Genomic DNA, 22,673 nt, shown 5'->3' on the forward strand with positions numbered 1-22,673 from the left:
ATTATTTCAGGTGTACAATATAGTGATTCAACAATTTCATACATTACCTGGTGCTCACCACCTTAATCCCCATCACCTATTTAACCCATCTCCCCACCCCCTCCCTATGGTAACCATCAGTTTGTTCTCTTTAATTGGAGTCTGTTTCTTAATTTGTCTCTTTTTCTCCCCTTTATTCTTTTTTTTCTTAAATTCCACATATGAGTGAAATCATATGGTAATTGCCTTTCTCTGACTGACTTATTTCAGTTAGCATACTATACTCTAGCTCCATCCACATTGTTTCAAATGGCAAGATTTCATTTTTTTTTATGGCTGAATAATACTCCTGTGTGTGTGTGTGTGTGTGCACGCGTGTGTGTGTATACCACATATTCTTTATCCGTTCATCTATCAGTAAACACTTGGGCTGCTTCCATAACCTGGCTATTGTAAATAATGCTGCTGTAAACATAGGGTTGCATGTATCCCTTTGAATTAGTGTTTTTGCATTCTTTGGGTAAATATCCAGTAGTGCCATTACTAGATCATAGGGTAGTTCTATTTTTAACTTTTTGAGGAAACTCTATACTGTTTTCCACAGTGGCTGCACAAGTTCGCATTCCCACCAATAGTGCACAAGTGTTCCTTTTTCTCCACAAGCTTGCCAACACCTATTGTTTCTTGTTGATTGATTTCTTGTTGATTTTAGCCATTTTGGCAGGTGTGATTGTGATATCCCATTGAAGTTTTGATTTGTATTTCCCTGATGATTAGTGATGTTAAGCATCTTGTCATGTATTTGTTGGCCATCTGGATGTCTTCTTTGGAGAAGTGTCTGTTCATGTCTTCTGCCCATTTTTAATTAGATTGCTTGTTTTTTGGGTATTGAGTTGTATAAGTTCTTTATATATTTTATATACTAACATTTTAGTGGATATGTCATTTGCAAATATCTTCTTTCATTACATAGGTTGCCTTTTAGTCTTGCTGATTATTTACTTTGCTATGTAGAAGCTTTTTATTTTGATGTGGTCCCAATTGTTTACTTTTGCTTTTGTTTCCCTTGCCTCAAGAGACATATCTAGAAAGAAGTTGCTATGGCTGATGTTAAAGAGGTTACTGCCTGTAGTAGTATAGATATTTTAACAATATTTGTTCTTCAAATCCATTTCTTTGTGTCATCTTCAGTTTCTTTCATCAATGTTTTATAGTTTTCAGAGTACATGTCCTTCACCTCTTTGGTAAGGTTTATTCCTAGGTATCTTATTATTTTTGGTGCAATTGTAAATGGGATTGTTTTCTTAATTTCTCTTTCTGCTGCTTCAATATTTGTGTATAGAAATGCAACAGATTTCTGTATATTGATTTTGTATCTTGTGACTTTACTGAATTCCTTTATCAGCTCTAGCAGTTTTTTTGGTGGAGTCTTTTGGGTTTTTTATATATAGTATCATGTCATCTGCAAATAGTGAAAATTTTACTTCTTCCTTACTGATTTGGATTCCTTTTATTTCTTTTTGTTGTCTAATTGCTATGACTAGGACTTCTAGTACCATGTTGAATAAAAGTGGTGAGAGTGGACATCCCTGTCTTGTTCCTGACCTTAGGGGAAAAGCTCTCAGTTTTTCCCCATTAAGGATGATGTTAGATGTGGATTTTTCACATATAGCCTTTATTATTTTGAGGTGTGTTCCCTCTGAACTTACTTTGATGAAGGTTTTATCTCAAGTGGATATTAACTTTGTTAAATGCTTTTTCTGCATCTACTGAAATGGTAATATGGTTCTTATCCTTTCTCTTATTGATGTGATATATCATGTTGATTGATTTCTGACTATCGAACCACCCTTACAACCCAGGAATAAATCCCACTTGATCATGATGAATGATTTTTTTAATGTATTGTTGAATTCTGTTTATGAGTATTTTGTTGAGAATTTTTAAATCTATGTTCATCAGAGATATTGGCCTGTACTCTTTTTCAGTTGTGTCCTTGTCTGGTTTTGGTGTCAGGGTAATGCTGTCCTTATAGCACGAATTTGGAAGTTTTCCTTCCTTTTCCATTTTTTGGGAATAGTTTGAGAAGAATAGGTATTAATTCTTCTTTAAGTGTTTGTCTATGAAGCCATCTGGTCCTGTCACTTTTGGTCTCTTCTTTCCACTCAGAAAGTCCCCTTTAATATATCTTGCAGGGCTGGTTTAGTGGTCATGAACTACTTTAGTTTTTGTTTGTCTGAGAAACTCTTTATCTCTCCTTCTATTCTGAACAGTAGCTTTGCTGGCTAGAGTATTCTTGACTGAAGATTTTTCCCATTCAGCACTTGAGCACTTTGAATATATCATGCCACTCCCTGCTGTCTTGGAAAGTTTCTGCTGAAAAATCCCCTGCTAGCTTTATGGGTTTTCCTTTGTAAGTTACTGTGCCTTTTTTTTTTTTTTTTTTTTTTATGCTGCTTTTAATTAATTAATTTTTAAAGATTTTATTTATTTATTTGACAGAGACACAGCAAGAGAAGGAACACAAGCAGGGGGAGTGGGAGAGGGAGAAGCAGGCCTCCTGCTGAGCAGGGATCCCAATGTGGGGCTTGATCCCAGGACCCTGGGATCATGACCTGAGCTGAAGGGAGATGCTTAATGACTGAGCCACTGAGGCGCCCCTTCATGCTGCTTTTAAATTTTTTTCTTTATCACTATATTTTGTCAATTTAATTACAAATGTCTTGGTGTGGATCTGCTTTTGTTGATTTTGTTGGGAGTTCTCTCTCCCTCCTGGATCTGAATATCTGTTTCCTTTCCCAGATTAGGGGAGTTTTCAGCTATTATTTCTTTAATAAATTTTCTTCCCCCTTTTCTCTCTCTTCTTCTCTGGGACTCTTATAATATGAATGTTATTGTGTTTGATGGTGTCACTGAGTTCCCTAAGTCTTCTCATTTTGTGTAATTCTATTTTTTTCTCTTTTGTTCAGCTTGAGTACTTTCCATTACTCTGTCTTCTGGGTCACTAATTTGTTCCTCTGCATCTTCCATTTTGGGATTCATTCTATCAGGCATGTTTCTCATTTCTTTTATTGAGCCCTTTATCTCTGATATGTTATTCCTTATCTCCTTGTTAAGTGTCTCACTCATGTCTCCCACTCTTAAGTTCAATGAATGTTCTTATGATCATTACTTTAAATTCTCTATCAGGCATGTTATATATATATATAAATCTGTTTTGCTTAGATCTCTGGCCATGACCTTGGCCTGTTCTTTCATTAGGATAAATTTCCCTGTCTTCTCATTTTATTTAAGTCTCTGTGCCTGTTTCTGTGTCTTAGGAAAGTCAGCTACATCCCCTGTTCTTGAGGGTAATAGCCTTATGAAGAAGAGGTCCTGTAGTGCCCTGCCATGTGGTGTCCCCTGTTCCCCAGGGTCTGGCACTTCTGGGAATGTCTGATTGGATTTACCTTACTCTAAGCTCCCCAGAGCAGTCAGTGGGATGCCCTAGTAAGCTTACAAGTGTAATTGACTAATTTTAATTTAATCCTTGTTTTTATCACTTATGCAACTGAGCATATAGTATGCATTTAATAAACTCTTACTTATTTGCTTATGTGTTCTTCCAGGAATATTCTATGTATACATAAGCACATATTCCTTCTGTCATTCCCAATAGGAAACATATTATACTGGAATCCACATTGCATTTTACATTTGGCTTTTGCAAATATTTTCTACAGTTTGCCTTTTGTCTTTTTTCATGAAGGCATTTTCATTTTTATTTAATCTTATTTGTCTATCTTTTCCTTTAAGGTATTTAAGCTTTTTCTCTTGCTTAGAAAGCACTTCTATAGAGTACTCCCCCACTTATCTGCAGTTTTGCTTTCCATGGTTTTAGAAAGTCAATAGGAGCTTAATGCTATGTCACAATGCCTATGTCACTTACCTCATTTCATCTCATCATGTAGGCATTTTATCAACTCATGTCATCACAAACAGAAGGGGCTAAGTATGATAGAAAAAAAAATTTTTGAGAGAGAGAGAGAAGGAGAAAGACCACATTCACATCAGTTTTATTATAGTATTTTGTTATAATTGTTATATTTTAACATTAGTTATTGTTAATCTCTTACTATGCCTAGTTTATAAATTAAACTTTATCATAGGTATCTATGTATAGGAAAAAACATAGTATATATAGAATTTGGTACTATCTGTGGTTTCAAGCATCCACTGGAGGTTTTGAAACATATCCCTGCAGATCAGAGGGGACCACTATACTTCAGAAATAAAAAGAAGAGCCCCCACAGTTTTTTCTAGAATTTTCATTGTTCAATTTTTTTTACATCTCTCTCTTTTTTTTTAAAGATTTTATTTATTTATTTGAGAGAGAGAGAGAAGGAGAGACAGTGAGAGAGTTTAAGCGGGGAGGAGAGGGAGAAGCGGGCTCCCCGCAGAGCAAGGAGCCCGATGCGGGGCTTGATCCCAGGACCCTGGGATCATGACCTGAGCTTAAGGCAGACGCTTAACTGACTGAGCCACCCAGGCACGCCTACATCTAACTCTTTATTAGGAATTTATTTTTGTGATTAGGAGTTAGGTAAGGTTTTATCTTAGTATTTTTGTAAGTGGATAGTCAGTTTTCAGTCATTATTAATTAAATAATCCATATTTTCTTTATTGAATCTAAATCTCACTTGTATCATATACTAAATTTCTGTAAGTATGGGGCGCCTGGGTGGCTCAGTCTGTTGAGCATCCAACTCTTGATTTTGGCTCAGGTCATGATCTCAGGGTCGTGAGATTGAGCCCTGCGTAGTCTGCTTGAGGTTCTCTCTCTCCCTCTGCCCTCCCCCTGCTCTTCTCTGTCTCTCTCAAATAAATAAATAAATCTTTAAATTTCCATAAGTATGTGAATCTATTTTGGACTTACTCTTTTTCTTTCTGCATCAATGCCAAACTCTTTTAATTACCAAAGTTTTAAAATATGTTTTAGTATCTGGATCACTCACTTTGAGACATCATAAAAATTTGGGGTAGGTGATGACTTTAGAGGCCATTGAACAAAATTGTGTTGGTTTATAGAGGTGGTACCTGAGTCCCTGAGAAGGAATTGACTTCCCCAAAGGCCCCACCTCCAGGTGCCAGCAGAGCCATAAATGAATCTGGAAGCAGACTGGTGGAGTGGATCTTGAACTAGAAGATGGGGCTTTAATGCAGTCTCCTGAATTAGCCCTACAAGACCCCAGAGCTTTAGTGTTTTTACTTAAAAACAATACCTCCCTCACAGGTGACCATGAGGAATGCATACGACACTTTGGTGCATCACCTAACACACTATGAGGCACAGGGGACTTCTTGAAAATATTCAGTTGACTCTGAGCCAGGGCCTACTGAATCTAATTCAGTGGTGTGTCCTCATTTCACCACACTCAAACATTTCATATCTATGCCATGCCTTAAAATTTGATGGCTAAAAGATACTCAAGAAAAATCTTTCCTAAACATTTCTGAAGGATATTATTATGTGTTCTTAGAAGAACAAGGGTTTTGTGGTTAAAAAGATACAGCAAAAGGTGAGTTAGGTAAGATCTTTGTTATGGGATGTCAAAAGTTTAGTATGGTAATGTCTACCATAAATTAGGAGAGCTAGCCACATTTCCCCAGTTAGCTTGATCATGGAACACACCTCTACTCCTCCATTTAACACTTGCACAGCACCCAGGAAGATTTCAAAGAATAAATACTGTTTACTTAGAGCAGTTTGTTTCACACCTGGGAAGAAAAAGAAATTCCTTTTAAAAGAAAAAAGTGAAAAGAACGTTGCTGACACTCAGTATTGCTTAATGTAATAATTATTTCTTATGTTACTTAATTAGGCACAAAGATAAGACTAGGCATGCCTATAGCTCTAAAGAACTATGAAGCCAAATCAAAATTACACACTAAATGAAAATACAGTGCCAAAGCCTATAAAATTTAAACTAATGATATTAACTTTATATGGAAAAGGATTATTTGCTGGACATTAATTTATACTTGATATGAATATGGTACCAACCACTATGGCACAGGTGCTAGTTCAGGACGTCTGCATAGTGGTGTTCTGTGTGATACCCTGCTTTCCTCACTGATTGCTGTTTCTCTAGTTCTAATGAACCCCTTGTTTGCATGGCCACCATGATGTCCGATGGCATATCAGAGAAATAAGAAGTCCTTCTGTGCTTTCTCCATTTTACCCCAAAGGAATCTTAAATGCAAACACAAAAGCAGATATTGAAATCTCTTAACATTCTTGCTTATAAGAGGTTATTTACATGATCCATAATAAGTTCATTTTAACTTTTGAGATAATCATCAAAAAGAAAAGACAACATAAAACAATTCTTATAGCAAACTCATGTATCCTTGAACACAAGTGCCCATCCTCCTGGAGTCTGGGTCTTGATTTGAGAGACATGACTTTAAAATATGGGTTTAATTCTCTTTTAAATAAAATGACTACAGTTCCTAATTTCTCAGTCATTGACAAACATGTCAAGCATACCTAGATGGAGATTACTTATTTGGATTTATTGAAAAGCACTGACCTTGAGATCACAAAATTATTACTTAACCTTGGTACTAAATTATCAGTGATTTAAGTTCTTTGGGCTTCAGTGATAGTTTAGAAAGTTCATGGCATATTTAAGTAGAACCAGTATTTTAAAATTGTATGTTCAAATGCATCTTCTTGTTTAAATATAATGTACTTACTTGAAGGGAAGGTACAATATGAATGATACATGGTATTTTCTTAAACTTGTTTTTTGATAATAGTGAATGTTTTGAAGATGGGGTTTTTAAATGTTAGGAGTTACTAAGATTGATAGCTTTGCAAATTGGTTTTAAGTATTTTGAATTTATAACTATCATCATGTTGCAAAATAACATTGACTTTGGAAAGGCTTACTTCCTTTTGTAGTAATTCAAAAATATTATGACAGCTATAGTTTTATAGTGAGCATAAAAACCAGTGAGGTAAGTTCAATGAGGTAAGGTTAGTGTTGGAAGTTTTATTAACAAAAACTTTAAGTATTAACACATGAGTTACAATTCCCATGTGTTTTCAGAAATTTGCTGGAACTGAAGTGAACATTAAATTTTGAACTTAGGACTAGTCACTTAAAACCACCTAATTTTAGTGCAAGAAGTAGCCAAAAACTTAAGTATGAAAACAGGCTTTATAAAGTTGGCTGGATTATTAACCTGCATATGATACGAATTCTTCCATGTGGGTGATTCGAAGCACTCTTAACCAAGCATTGTTTTCTTCAAGTAGGTGGCATGTGGGTCTTGAGTAAAATTTTTTGACAGGTAGGTAAGACAAAATGCACCTTTACAACCTGAAAATCTCAACTGTGTTATTAACAAGCTAGTGATTGTAACTTAACTTTTATAAGCACAGCATGTGGTTGTACAATACTAAATATCCCTGAATTTTATTTTTTGAGTTGAAATTGTATAAGAGAACAGACATAATTTAAGAGAAAGGTATATTGTAAATTATGAAGCACTTTATAATACAGCCATTATTGTTTCTTTTTGTGCTATCTAAATATCTTAAAATATAATATAGGTTTTTCCCTTGGTCAAATGCATAAGCTTTTGGTTGCCAAAGGAAAGGTAGCCCACAGAAGCAGAACCATAGAACCCGATTTTCCCCAGTCATTATCAATCTACTGACTGCAGTGATCAACAGGACAGTAAATACATCATTGACATTTGCCTTGAGGAACTTAAGGGCATAATAGAAATGACCAAATCTCTTGCTATTCATGAGTGTATGGAGAAGCGAGACCCTAAAAATAAAGATAAAAAACCAGGAATATTTTTAGGAAAGGGATATCTCTTGGTTTTCAACTATATCGATGTCATCTTTTTACAAGTGTTTATCAACTTGGTCTCAAATAGCTGCATCTAAGTGAGAGTTAATCTGTAAATGGGCAGTAGATGTCCTAATTAGTCTTTTGGAGGAATGTAGACATAAGTACAGGACTGCTTATCCACACATAAGTTAAGACTGTAGTTCAGGTTCTGTTGTCCTAGGGTCTTCCAAGTTATATAGCCATTTACCTTTTGGATGTTTCCTTGCATCTAACTTAATCTCAGACTCTTGATTTCGTACCCCCAAGTCTGATTCTCCCTAGTCTTTCCCTGCACAGGCAATAATTGGATTATCTAAAGAGTTGCTCCAGCCAGGAATTAGTTTTGATTCCTTTCTTCCTTACATCCCTATACATATAAACCCTCAGTTCTGCCAGCTGCCTGCTGATTGTATCTCAAAATATGTCTTAAGCACAGCCATGGTTTTCCTCTCTATCACCTCCATCCTTGTTGTGGCAGCTACTGTCTCTCCTCTGGTTGACTGCTGTAGCTCCCTACCTGTCCCCAAACTCCATTCCTGCCCACTGTCTGTTCATACAACAGCATCCAGTTGTCCCATGCATGGCCAATAAAAAAACTATTTAGCCTTTAATAATTTCCTTGCTTTCTGGTTCAACAAAGTATTCTATATTCACCTTGTATGTTTCTTGCCACAGATCTAAAATTAATCATTTCTACCATGAAACTGATTTCTTTTACTGAGATATGGTTTTTAAAGACCACAATCTGGGCATTTTGGGTAGGTGCTCATTGACACGGAGATAGTCACTTTTTCTAAGCCTTTTTTTTTAAGATTATTTATTTATTTGAGAGAGGGACAGAGTGAGAGAGAGAGAGAGCAAGCATGAGCCGGGTGAGGGGCAGAGGGAGAAGCAGACTCCCCGCTGAGCAGGGAACCCAATGTGGGGCTCGATCCCGTGACCCCAGGATTATGACCTGAGCCAAAGGCAGACGCTCAACTGACTGAGCCACCCAGGTGCCCCTTTGTAAGCCTCTTTAATAGACAAAGCTAGAAAATAAATTCTTAAAAGAGAAAATACATCATCTGTTCATACTTTTTAGTATTATAAGCCTTTTTTTTTAAGACCCAGATTTATTCAAAATTATCTTGAAAGCAGTGGAGCAGGTATAAAACACAACTGATTTAAAGATCAATGAAGACCATTTAGTGTTCCAAGATTGCACAGTAAAAATCAGCTATTGGTCAAATAAGCCATTTTACTGAATACCAAAGTGTCTGTCCAGGTTTGATTTACAATAGCCAATATTTTCTAAATCATGAATTTTATAATTTTGTGTGCATACAAGCACACGCATATGCATTTTCACCAATAAACACAAATATCCACAAATTAAGCCTTTTGTCATTCCATTTTTCTATAAGCATTTTACATAAACTTTTAGATTTCATATTTGTATTAGTTCCCACTTATTCTAAAAATTGTGTTTGCTGATGATATTGACATAATACTCGTTTCCTCTACCTCACCCCCAACTTCACAAATGTGTGGTTCAGTAAGTCATAGACCTGATAGCTTTGTTAAAGTTGTATCTCTAACCTAGGACAATGCCTGGTACAAAATTGATTCCTAATATTTGTTAAATGAATGTATAATTCTAGTTACTGTAGATTTAAAAGAAAAGCTCCTACAGAGAGGAGAAATCTGAAATCAAAATAGCTGCAGAAATCCAAGAGTAGAAGGGCATAACCCAACCAAGCATAGCATAAGAGATGGACATACCCTCATCTATATAGCTGGTGTTTGATGGTGCAACTGCTGAAGGACGTTTTTTCTGAAAGGCAACTTTTGCTATAATTAAGGATTGGTATAAAAAGAGTTTTTAAAAAGAAATGATTATTCTGAATTCTTCTCTTCAACAAGACTCCAGAAAGACCGTACTAACAGAATCACCAAGCCAGTTAGGTCATTGACAGTTATGTGGTTTTCTTTGGTAAAGATCAATAACGTCTGATGTTTAGACAAAGGAAAGCTGTAGGATTCCTGCCCCATAACTTTGCCTTTACGTAGTACATCACAACCTCCCAGAGTGCTCCTTCAGGTTCCAGCTGTCTGTCATTTTGGGGTCAAAAATGGTTTACACTAGCTAGGTCAATGCGATGATGTTTTCTGGGTAGAGCTCAGCCAACCTTGTTTGCTATTAGGCCAGAATCCTCCCTGAAGCATTTATATGCAGGGGATATTGAAATGTAAGGGTTGAAACTTTTGTGCTTACTAGTCATAGACCTGCACTGTCCAACATGGTAGCTATGAGCCATGTGTGGCTATTGGGCACCTGAACTGTGGCTAGTTCTAATTGAGAGATGCTGAAAGGTTGAAATAAATGTTGGATTTTGAAGAAAAAAGAATGTAAAATATTTTTCATATTGATTACAGGTCAAATAATGTTTTGGATATAGTGGGTCAAATTAAATATATTATTAAAAGTAATTTTACTTGTTTATTTTTACTTTTTTTACATGGCTACTAGAAAATTTAAAATTACAGATGTGGCTTACATATCTCCATTGGACAAACCATCTTAAATCTTGTTCCTGGAAGAGTAGGAGTACTTGTGTAGCATTTCTAGCCAATCCACACATCTCAAACACCACTCACATCACCAAAGAAAAATCACTCCTCACATCAATTATGTTAATTGACCAAATTTCAGGTGTTCATCAAATATAAAGAATATCTTGGAACTTTTGGTAGCTGACTATGGCATGTCAGCTTTTAATTAAAGTCTTTCATAGGCTAATTAACTACCCCTGGAGAATTTATTTCCAGTTGGGAAATACACCCATCCACCCACCCACCCTTATGCCCCTCCACACATACACACACGTATCATACAGTGTATGCTGAAATATTTTAAAGTAAGTGACAGACAATATAACACCCTGCTACATGTTAGAGCACAGAATCTTATTTGCTGAGTCTCCACTTTTCCTGAGGGCTGCTGATTAGCAACCTTTATTGCATTCTTACAGTATATAAATCACTGGGTTAGTAGTTGTAGAAAGTAGTATAGTATAATCACAATAGCAGGGACACCTGGGTGGCTCAGTCTGTTGAGTGTCTGCCTTCAGCTTGGGTCATGATCCCAGGGTCCTGGGATCGAGTCCCACGTGGGTTCCCTGCTCAGTGGGGAGTCTGCTTCTCCCTCTGCCTGCCGCTCCCCCTGCTTGTGTTCCCTCTCTGACAATAAATGAATAAAATCTTTAAAAAAAAAACAATAGCGAAGAGTTATTGAGTGTTTCTAGGTGCCAAGCACTGTGCTAAGTGCATTACATGTTATTTAATTTAATCTTCAAAATAACTTGATGAAGGAGGTATTGTTATTATCCTCATTTTGCATCTAACAGCTTATTGTGTTCCTGACATTTGGAAGGCCTGTGGGTAAGGCCATGGCCATTACCATGAGTTGCTTGAACATATATATTTGCAAGGCAGAGACTTTTGCAAAACAGAGTTGTCCACTTGGGCCACTTTTCTCTACAAATGGAAGTTCAAACCAGTGTGCTTCAGAGGATTCTTCCTCTTTGATCTCTTTCTCTCTGCTCCCAAGATCTTGACCTTTGACCTTAGTGTCCACTCCCCAAGGTTCTGCTACTTGCTCCATTTAGCTCTGTCCTTCACTTTCTGTCATTCCCCACCCCCGTTTCTTTGGATTTGGGATGAAAGAATAGGGGAAAGTAGATTTTGAGGTCCTACACATAGAAGGAGTAGAGGGAGTAATAGTGGCCCTTTTTCTTTCGGGTTTATAGCAATCTGTAAGACCAACGAACCTTTCTAGTTTTAACATACCCACTCCTTAGCAAAACCAATGGAAATTATAATAATTTCCGAGTGGTTTGACACATCATACTATAAGTCCAACCCATGTTGAGGGTTGAGGATTAGAGCAGCAGAAGGTGGGGAGTGACCTTGCTTCTCATGGTCACTTGGATCCAGATTTATGGGGGTTGTGCCATCTTGTAGCTCTACCATCTGCAAAATGTAGCCTTCAAGATCTCTGACTAAGGGAAAGAGTGTGGGGATGGATGGACAGGAAGTGACATATGTCACTTCTGCTTACATTTCATGAATAAAACACATACCCGCATCTTCCTGCAAGGGGCTGGGAAGGGAGATCTTCCCTGGATTCAGGAAGGCAAGGAGAATTGGATGTGAGTGAGAACTAGTGGTTACCACCACAGCAAGTTTTTGATTTTAGGTTATTTTTAGTGTTTGTGTCTTTGGAGGCTGTGTACATTATGCATACTTTCAACTTGAAAGTGTCTCCCCATTTGAATGATTGCAAGTTGAATCAAATTCAAATATACCCTTAATCCAAGTCTGCTATTAGGAAAGACAAACAAACGAAAATTTGAATGTGAAATAAAACTATATTGGGAGTTTTGTGAGTGTTCCAGTTTCATTTTTTAAAAAGTTGTTCTTTGTGATAGTGTGTTTATTCAAGTCCTGAAGTGTTGTCAAGTAAGTAGTATTTAATCTGCGAAAATTTTCAAGTGGCCCCTTTTCCCCTCTCAAGGGTTTTTTTTTTTTTTTTCCTCAAGTGTTGCTGTAGTCATTTTAAGATTGAAATGAACCGTTTGATTTTTAAAAATTATTTATGGCACATCAAGTAGCACTTAGTGTTTGGTCACAACATTGAAACTGTTTCTGAAGCCTATGTAAAATACAGCAGAAAGGTCAGGAGGCTTATGTATAGCACTTCTAGAAACATACCTCACCAATGGAACTGCTTATAATTCCTGGGTGCTGACATAAAGATTAATGATATTTAACTCTGATTTTGGCAATTTTTGCCAATTTTATTGCCATCGCCCTTTTCTTTCAAGTTATTACCTGGAGCTGAAGTGATAACAAATGTTTCATGTTTTATACTGCCAGATAAAGGGTTAAATTTTTATGTTACATGCTCTTATACACACACACACACACACACACACACACACACACAAATACACATACAACTGGATCAGAAGAAAATGAGTAATTCTCCTAAAATGAAAAGATTGTCCTAGTTTTAACATTAGGTGACTAGTTCCCATGCGGTTAAGTCATACGTAAAAATTGGAAATTCAACCTATGGGTCTTTGTGCACTGACTATATCATACAGTTCTAATTTTCTTTTGTTTTTTCTGGGAAATGATGGTGCTCTTTGCCTTGCCAAGTTTTATTATTGAGTCAACTGCCAAAGTTTAAGAGAGAGAGAGAGTCAAGGCCCTTAAAATTATTTGGTGTTGAGTGAAGAGGCAGAGAAAGGTATTTCATATTCCCAAACATTTTAACTTTTATGTCTCTACCTGATGTTGGAATATAATCTAACCTTCAAGGCTTTTCTGATTCTTTTATAAATGATGTACACTGTTGAGTGAAGTCCAAATATTCGTGAGGGGAACCCAATTTGCAGCTATATATTCTAATTTTTAATCGACTGTATACTTTCTTTTCTGATCTTCCCTGTACTTAAACTTCTGTGCATCAGGAGGCCTGTGTGCCTGTTTGTTGTTTTGCACCATCTGGAAGTTAAAATTTGATTTTAGAAATGATGTCATACTTGCTTACTACAAACTGGGCTAATGTTGGTTGAGAATTAGATGCAGTTCAGGTCAAAGTTTTATTTAAAAAAAAAAAAAAAAAAAGACCCTAAACCTTGTGTCTTGATTTTTAGGAGACTGCAAAGCTATAAGGGTAGCCTGAAGTGATCGAAGGTCATGATTCAAATTCCTTTGACGCTAATAAATGCATTTGTGTGCATGGAAAATAAACTCCCAAACAGAAGACCTAGCTGGCACAGATCCTCCTACCATTTAGAGTTTGGGTGTTGTGAGCAGTGTGTTGATCATGGCCATCCTTGTTCTCTATTTTACTCTTGGAGAAATATTCTTACACCTAGGGTTTTATCTCTTCTAGGCTCAGGAAGATGCAGCAGGGCACTAATAGATCACACATGGCAAGAAGTCACAGTAAATGTTAAGCATATTATTTATCAACACAGAGTCTCTTTTTCTAAACTCTCTCCAGCACCACTTACTACCTCCCATATTGTAATTTATTTATATCACAGTTTTGGATGTTGAATGTTTCCTCTAGCCCAGATATAGACCATCCATCTGTGACAGCTAGAATGCAGGGCTAATGGCACCACAGTTTCTTCTCAGATTCACACTGAGTCCTGGTCACCCTGTGGGAAATCTCTACAATTGAATGTAACCCCTTATAGCCACTACTAGAATCTGGAGTGCCATCTTTTATGTATAAACTAAAAATCACATTTCTTTTTTTGCCAGATAGGATGAAACCCCAAAGAGAAGTATTGATATTATTCTAGGTTGGTAGCTGGAGACAACTTTAAACAAATATAGGCCACTTGAGAATCTGGGATGCTTAAGCTTTAACACAGCTGGTATGAATTTTCATTTAGTCAAGGGAAGATCCCCAGGACATGAATATCCCCTTCACTTCCCAGCCCCTACATGTCTATGGCCCTTATGTATGAAGAGGCACAGCCATCAGATGTTTAAGGAATCTGCTGTTTTCACCGTGTGCGGTAACAGAATGTCCATTTTGTCTCATAATGTGGTCAGTATCCTTCTGCAAACTGGGCTTCAAGCCTTTGTTTGACTCCTTTCCTTGCTGGGACCTCTTCTCTGGGACAGAAACTGGAGAAACTCTCTCCTCATCAACCTCCCATCATCCTTGACCTTTAGAAACACAACTTTGGTGCTCCTTTCTTGGAAAGGGGTTAAAAAAAGGAGTTTCTACTCTGATAACTTTTGTATTTCTAATATCATCATCCTTCCCTGATGTAGTCTACCTAAGACTGATTCTTGCCTTTAAAATCATAAAATGTTAGGCACTTAGGGGGTTCTTTTTGTTCTATAGATAGGGAAACTGAGGCTGGAGGGCTGGTAGGGGGGTTATTTGTCCTGATTCTCATAGATAGAAGCAGAATCCAGTCTAAAACCAAAGTGTCCTTTCCAGTGTTCCAAGTTGCCTTTTGAATCCGTGTCCTGATAGGATTTACATATCTATTTATTTTGGCTTTTTATGGTATTCCTGTCTCTCTTTTTTTTTTTTTATTTTTTGTCTTTTTTTTTTTCGTCCATACTTTACTTGCTGGTAGTATAATAGAAAAATGCTCAACAAGATTTGTGATGAGATGCAGCAGACCCCTACTTACCCTATCTCATTTCTTCTTCCCCAAGACAGCCTGTTTTAACTCTTTTTGCCTGGTTATTTTGATATCTCTAAGTAACATTCTTGCCTCACTTCTTCTTCTTCTTTTTTTACAAACTTAATTAAATTTCTTTTTTTTCCTTTTTAAAATTTTGCATTATGTTCAGTTAGCCAACTCACTACTTCTCGATTGTTGATGTAGCTACTATCTACCACATTTCTGGTATGGAGGGTGAGGATTAAATTCTTCCATCATCACCCCCAAATCTCACATCACCCATGTAAACTTTTTTTGCACACGGTCTTCGGAATGTTAAGGGTAAAAAATAAAGCTTATGATTCCTCATTTTGTTACTGACATTTGGAAAGCAGAAATTGTGATAATCTAATTTTTGAGCTAAGGTAGAAATAGGACTTTTTTTTTTATCTTTTCTTTTTCTTTAGTATTTGGAAAGCAGTCTTTCATAATATTGGAGAGTGGTCATTTCCATAGCATTTCCTTCCTCTTGGCAACCTGTATTTTTCTAATTCAGGAGTGTTTCTCTGCTTGTCAGTCTTGTTCTTCCAGATGTCTGTGGCATGGCTCATTATGTTCTCCATATTCTTGGAGGATGCTGCAGAGCACGAGTGGTGTCGTGCCCTCCCTGCACAATGGAGTATCAATGTGCCTTGTTTTCCAGCTTATGCATTTGCAACAGGGAGACATACTACTATTTCATAATACATTATATTTCATATAAACCTTATATTTAAAAAAGTGTCACTGTTCAGATGCACACACAACAGGACTTTAAGGTAGACACAGACTGTTTTTTTTTTATTTTATTTTATTATGTTATGTTAATCACCATATATTACATCATTAGTTTTTGATGTAGTGATCCATGATTCATTGTTTGCGTATAACACCCAGTGCTCGATTCAGTACATGCCCTCTTTAATACCCATCACCAGGCTAACCCATCCCCCCACCCCCCTCCCCTCTAGAACCCTCAGTTTGTTTCTCAGAGTCCATAGTCTCATGGTTTGTCTCCCCCTCAGATTTCCCCCCTTCATTCTTCCCTTCCTACTATCTTTTTTTTTTTTAACATATAATGTATTATTTATTTCAGAGGTACAGGTCTGTGACTCATCAGTCTTACACAATTCACAGTGCTTACCATAGCACATACCCTCCCCAGTGTCTATCACCCAGCCACCCCATCCCTCCCACCTCCCACCACTCCAGCAACCCTCAGTTTGTTTCCTGAGATTAAGAATTCCTCATATCAGTGAGGTCATATGATACATGTCTTTCTCTGATTGACTTATTTCGCTTGGCATAATACCCTCTGGTTCCATCCATGTCATTGCAAATGGCAAGACTTCGGGTTTTTTTGATGGCTGGATAATATTCCATTGTATATATATATACCACATCTTCTTTATCCATTCATCTGTTGATGGACATCTTGGCTCTCTCCATAGTTTGGACATTGCTACTATAAACATCAGGGTGCACGTACCCCTTTCGGATCCCTACTTTTGTATCTTTGGGGTAAATATCCAGTAGTGCAATTGCTGGGTCATATGGTAGCTCTATTTTCAACTTTTTGAGGAACCTCCATACTGTTTTCCAGAGTGGCTGCACCAGCTTGCATTCCCACCAACAGTGTAGGAGGGTTCCCCTTTCTCCGCATCCCCGCCAACATCTGTCATTTCCTGACTTGTTAATTTTAGCCATTCTGACTGGTATGAGGTGGTATCTCATTGAGGTTTTGATTTGGATTTCGCTGATGACGAGCGATGTTGAGCACTTTTTCATGTGTCTGTTGGCCATTTGGATGTCTTCTTTGGAAAAATGTCTGTTCATGTCTTCTGCCCATTTCTTGATTGGATGATTTGTTCTTTGGGAGTTGATTTTGATAAGTTCTTTGTAGATTTTGGATACTAGCCCTTTATCTGATATGTCATTTGCAAATATCTTCTCCCATTCTGTCGGTTGTCTTTTGGTTTTGTTGACTGTTTCTTTTGCTGTGCAAAACCTCTTTATCTTGATGAAGTCCCAATGGTTAATTTTTGCCCTTGCTTCCCTTGCCTTTGGCGATGTTTCTAGGAAGAAGTTGCTGCAGCTGAGGTCGAAGAGGTTGCTGCCTGTGCTCTCCTTTAGGATTTTGATGGACTCCTGTCTCACATTGAGGTCTTTCAACCATTTGGAGTCTATTTTTGTGTGTGGTGTAAGGAAATGGTCCAGTTTCATTCTTCTGCATGTGGCTGTCCAATTTTCCCAACACCATTTGTTGAAGAGACTGTCTTTTTTCCATTGGACATTCTTTCCTGCTTTGTCAAAGATTAGTTGGCCATATAGTTGAGGGTCCATTTCTGGGCTCTCTATTCTGTTCCATTGATCTATGTGTCTGTTTTTGTGCCAGTACCATACTGTCTTGATGATGAGAGCTTTGTAATAGAGCTGGAAGTCCGGAATTGTGATGCCACCAGCTTTGCTTTTCTTTTTCAAGATTCCTCTGGCTATTCGGGGTCTTTGCTGGTTCCATACAAATTTTAGGATTATTTGTTCCATTTCTTTGAAAAAAGTAGATGGTATTTTGATAGGGATTGCATTAAATGTGTAGATTGCTCTAGGTAGCATTGACATCTTCACCATATTTGTTCTTCCAGTCGTGAACATGGACCGTTTTTCCATTTCTTTGTTTCTTCCTCAATTTCCTGCCACTTTACTGAATTCCTGTATGAGTTCTAGCAGTTTTGGGGTGGAATCTTTTGGGTTTTCCACATAAAGTATCCTATCATCTGCAAAGAGTGAGAGTTTGACTTCTTCTTTGCCGATTTGGATGCCTTTGATTTCTTTTTGTTGTCTGATTGCTGTGGCTAGGACTTCTAATACTATGTTGAATAGCAGTGGTGATAGTGGACATCCCTGCCGTGTTCCCGACCTTAGGGGGAAAGCTCTCAGTTTTTCCCCATTGAGAATGATATTTGCTGTGGGTTTTTCATAGATGGCTTTTATGATATTGAGGTATGTACCCTTTATCCCTATACTCTGAAGCATTTTGTTCAAGAAAGGATGCTGTACTTTGTCAAATGCTTTTTCTGCATCTATTGAGAGGATCATATGGTTCTTGTTCTTTTATTAATGTATTATATCACATTGATTGATTTGCAGATGTTGAACCAACATTACAGCCCAGGAATGAATCCCACTTGGTTGTGGTGAATAATCCTTTTAATGTACTGTTGGATCCTGTTGGCTAGTATTTTGGTGAGAATTTTTGCATCCATGTTTATCAGGGATATTGGTCTGTAATTTTCCTTTTTGATGGGGTCTTTGATTTTGTGGTCAAGGTAATGCTGGTCTCATAAAATGAGTTTGGAAGTTTTCCTTCCATTTCTATTTTTTGGAACAGTTTCAGAAGAATAGGTATTAATTCTTCTTTAAATGTTTGGTAGAAGTCCCCTGGGAAGCCATCTGGCCCTGGGCTTTTGTTTGTTGGGAGATTTTTGGTGACTGCTTCAATTTCCTTAGTGGTTATAGGTCTGTTCAAGTTTTCTCTATCTTCCTGGTTCAGTTTTGGTAGTTGATACGTCTCTAGGAATGCATCCATTTCTTCCAGATTATCTAATTTGCTGGCATAGAGTTGCTCATAATATGTTCTTATAATTGTTTGTATTTCTTTGGTGTTGGTTGTGATCTCTCCTCTTTCATTCATGATTTTATGTATTTGGGTCATTTCTCTTTTGTTTTTGATAAGTCTGGCCAGGGGTTTATCAATCTTGTTAATTCTTTCAAAGAGCCAGCTCCTAGTTTCGTTGATCTGTTCTACTGTTCTTTGGGTTTCTATTTCGTTGATTTCTGTTCTGATCTTTATTATTTCTGTTCTCCTGCTGGGTTTGGGCTTTATTTCCTGTTCTTTCTCCAGCTCCTTTAGATATAGGGTTAGGTTGTGTACTTGAGACCTTTCTTGTTTCTTGAGAAAGGCTTGTATTGCTATATACTTTCCTCTTAGGACTGTGTTTGCTGCATCCCAAATATTTTACAGTTGTGTTTTCATTTTCATTTGTTTCCATGAATTTTTTTTAATTCTTTAATTTCCTGGTTGAGCCATTCATTCTTTAGTAGGATGCTCTGTCGCCTCCATGTATTTGAGTTCTTTCTGGCTTTCTTCTTGTGATTGAGTTCTAGTTTCAAAGCATTGTGGTCTGAATATATGTAGGGAATGGTCCCAATCTTTTGGTACCGGTTGAGAACCTGATTTTTGACCTAGGATGTGATCTGTTCTGGAGAATGTTCCATGGGCACTAGGGAAGAATGTGTATTCTGTTGCTTTGGGATGGAATGTTGTGAATATGTCTGTAAAATCCATTTGGTCCAGTGTGTCATTTAAAGTCTTTATTTCCTTGTTGATCTTTTGCTTAGATGATCTGTCCATTTCAGTGAGGGGGGTGTTAAAGTCCCCCACTATTATTGTATTGTTGTCGATGTGTTTCTTTGCTTTTGTTATTAATTGCCTTATATAATTGGCTGCTCCCATGTTAGGGGCATAGATATTTACAATTGTTAGATCTTGTTGGGTAGACCCTTTAAGTATGATATAGTGTCCTTCCTCATCTCTTATTATAGTCTTTGGTTTAAAATCTAATTTGTCTGATATAAGGATTGCCACCCCAGCTTTCTTTTGATGTCCATTAGCATGGTAAATCGTTTTCCACCCCCTTACTTTCAATCTGGAGGTGTCTTTGGCTCTAAAATGAGTCTCTTGCAGACAGCATATCAATGGGTCTTGTTTTTTTATCCAATCTGATAGCCTGTGTCTTTTGATTGGGGCATTTAGCCCACTTACATTCAGGGTAACTATTGAAAGATATGAATTTAGTGCCACTGTATTGCCTGTAAGGTGACTGTTAACTGTATATTGTCTGTGCTCCTTTCTGGTCTATGTTACTTTTAGCCTCTCTCTTTGCTTAGCGTACCCCTTTCAGTATTTCTTGTAGGGCTGGTTTCGTGTTTCCAGATTGTTTTAATTTTTGTTTGTCCTGGAAGCTTTTTCTCTCTCCTTCTAGTTTCAATGACAGCCTAGCTGGAATTAGTATTCTTGGGTGCATATTTTTCTCGTTTAGTGCTCTAAATATATTATGCCAGTCCTTTCGTGCCTGTCAGGTCTCTGTGGATAGGTCGGTTGCCAATCTAATGTTTCTACCATTGTAGGTTACAGACCTCTTGTCCCGAGCTGCTTTCAGGATTTTCTCTTTGTCTTTGAGACTTGTAAGTTTTACTATTAGATGTCAGGGTGTTGACCTATTTTTATTGATTTTGAGGGGTTTCTCTGTGCCTCCTGGATTTTGATGCCTGTTTCCTTCCCCCAATTTGGGAAGTTCTCTGCTATAATTTGCTCCAGTATACCTTCTGCCCCCCTCTCTCTTTCTTCTTCTTCTGGGATCCTAATTATTCTAATATTATTTCATCTTATGGTATCACTGATCTCTTGAATTCTGCCCTCGTGATCCAGTAGTTGTTTATCTTCCTTTTTCTCAGCTTCTTTATTTTCCATCATTTGGTCTTCTATCTCACTGATTCCCTCTTCTGCCTCATTTATCCTACCAGTTAGAGCCTCCATTTTTGATTGGACCTCATTAATAGCCTTTTTGATTTCGACTTGGTTAGATTTTAGTTCTTTTATTTCTCCAGAAAGGGTTTCTCTAGTGTCTTCCATGCTTTTTTCAAGCTCAGCTAATATCTTTATAATCGTTCGCAACTCTAGTTCTGACATCTTACTAATGTCCGTATTGATTATGTCCCTGGCAGTTGGTACTGCCTCTTGTTCTTTTTTTTGAGGTGATTTTTTCCATCTTGTCATTTTGTCCAGAGGAGAATAGATGAATGAGAGAACAAAATGCTAACAGGGTAAGAATGACCTCAGAAAAATATACACTAAAGAAATCAGAAGAGACCTGAAACTGGGGGAAAAGAAAGGGAAAGGAAGAAAAAAGAAAGAATGTGATCAAATATGATCATCCTGATGTGGTGTCTCCAAACCCGGCAGATCCCTGCGGTGCGCTCTGCACTGCTCCTCCCTGGGGAGGAAGGGGAGTCTTCCTGGATCTGCTGCTTGTTGGGTCCCTGCTGGAGGAGCAGTGGCCCGACTGTGCCACGGATCATGGTTTATGGCAACCCTGAGCTGAGAGCCCACTCCTCGACTCCATCTTTGCAGCCGGCTTCTCCGCTCCGATACCTGGGAGCTCTGCCTCACTCAGGCACCCCTGGTCTTTATGTGACCCCGAGGGTCCTGAGACCACCCTGTCCCAGCGAGGGTTCCACCCCCCACTTAGCTACTGGAGTGACGTCCCTCAGCGGAGCAGACTTCTAAAAGTTCCGATTTTGTTCTCCCCTGCTCTATCACTTGCCAGAAGTGGCCGACGGAGGCCCCCTCCCCCACCGTCTATCCTCCCGAAAATATCGCGTTGGATTCACTTCTCCGCACATCCTACCTTCCAGAAAGTGGTCGCTTTTCTGTTCAGAGAGTTGCTGCTATTCTTTTCTTCGATCTCCTGTTGAGTTTGTAGGTGTGCAGAATGGTTTGATCCCTATCTAGCTGAATTCCTGGGACCAGACGAAATTTAGGTCTCCTACTCCTCTGTCATCTTGCTCCTCCCCCGGTAGACACAGACTGTTAAAACACATGGCATTGAGATGAGCATGAGCAATGGTTTGACCATGCTGTGCTGAAAAGGCACACTGCTGCCCCACTTCCTCCCAGGGCATGACTGATGGTTACTGATGACCACTGTGTAAAACTGCCCCCTTCTTTCTTTTTCCTGACTTCAGGTGGATGCACTGAGGTTACGATTGGAGGAGAAAGAATCTTTTCTCAATAAAAAAACAAAACAGCTGCAGGACCTAACGGAAGAGAAGGGGACACTGGCTGGAGAGATTCGAGACATGAAGGATATGTTAGAAGTGAAGGAAAGAAAAATCAATGTTCTTCAGAAGAAGGTGAGTAGCTGACATAAACCCTTTAGTTTGGGAATTGGTATCATCCATGTCTGTTATTTCAGAGAAATTTTTGAGCACGTGGAAGAGAAGAAACTATTTTTTAAGACTTTAGGAAGTATAAACTTTAAACTTACTGGTATTTAACTTACTGTTGCTTGTATAATGCCATTTTTAGCATAGCCTGATGAATTTTCTATTTGATTACCTGAAAACTAAATAGTGATGATTTTTTTAATATTTTCCAGCTTTAAGATAGAGTTAATTATACAAATTTAGATATACATCTAAAATAATAACAAGTCTGAAAAATTAATTTTTTTTCCTTATGGAGAGTTGAAGAATGTATTCTGTGGGTCTTAAAGGTATTTTAGATGCATTTTTAATTTATGTAAATTTTAGTACATCTTACCTTGCTCAACCCATACTGATTTTTTTTTTGGTCGGGGAGGACTAACACTTATACTTATCTTTTAATTGGAATCAATGAGAGAATATATAATAAGTTCCGACTACAGTCACCTAACATAGAAGACGCTTGATCTAGCTAGGGCCCTTCTTTATTTTTTTTCCTTCAGCAGCTCATTTTCTCCATTGTAGGGGATCCAGA

The 22,673-nt window shown here is 37.8% G+C and overlaps 1 protein-coding gene across 14 annotated transcripts in view; it reads left to right on the top strand.

Moving 5' to 3' along the window:
* The window catches only part of ERC2 (ELKS/RAB6-interacting/CAST family member 2), a 984,330-nt gene that overhangs the window by 380,695 nt on the left and 580,962 nt on the right, over positions 1–22,673 (top strand). For all 14 annotated transcript variants that reach the window (XR_013449531.1, XR_013449532.1, XM_078076915.1 and 11 more), the window contains one exon: positions 21,899–22,066. Coding sequence is in view for 12 of the 14 variants with exons in the window: in XM_078076915.1 (XP_077933041.1) it covers positions 21,899–22,066 (168 nt within the window). In the remaining 2 variants the exon portion in view is untranslated. The remainder of the gene's footprint in view (positions 1–21,898; positions 22,067–22,673) is intronic.

The sequence above is a fragment of the Halichoerus grypus genome, chromosome 1 (genome assembly GCF_964656455.1).
Source record: "Halichoerus grypus chromosome 1, mHalGry1.hap1.1, whole genome shotgun sequence".
Classification (NCBI taxonomy): Eukaryota; Metazoa; Chordata; class Mammalia; order Carnivora; family Phocidae; genus Halichoerus; species Halichoerus grypus.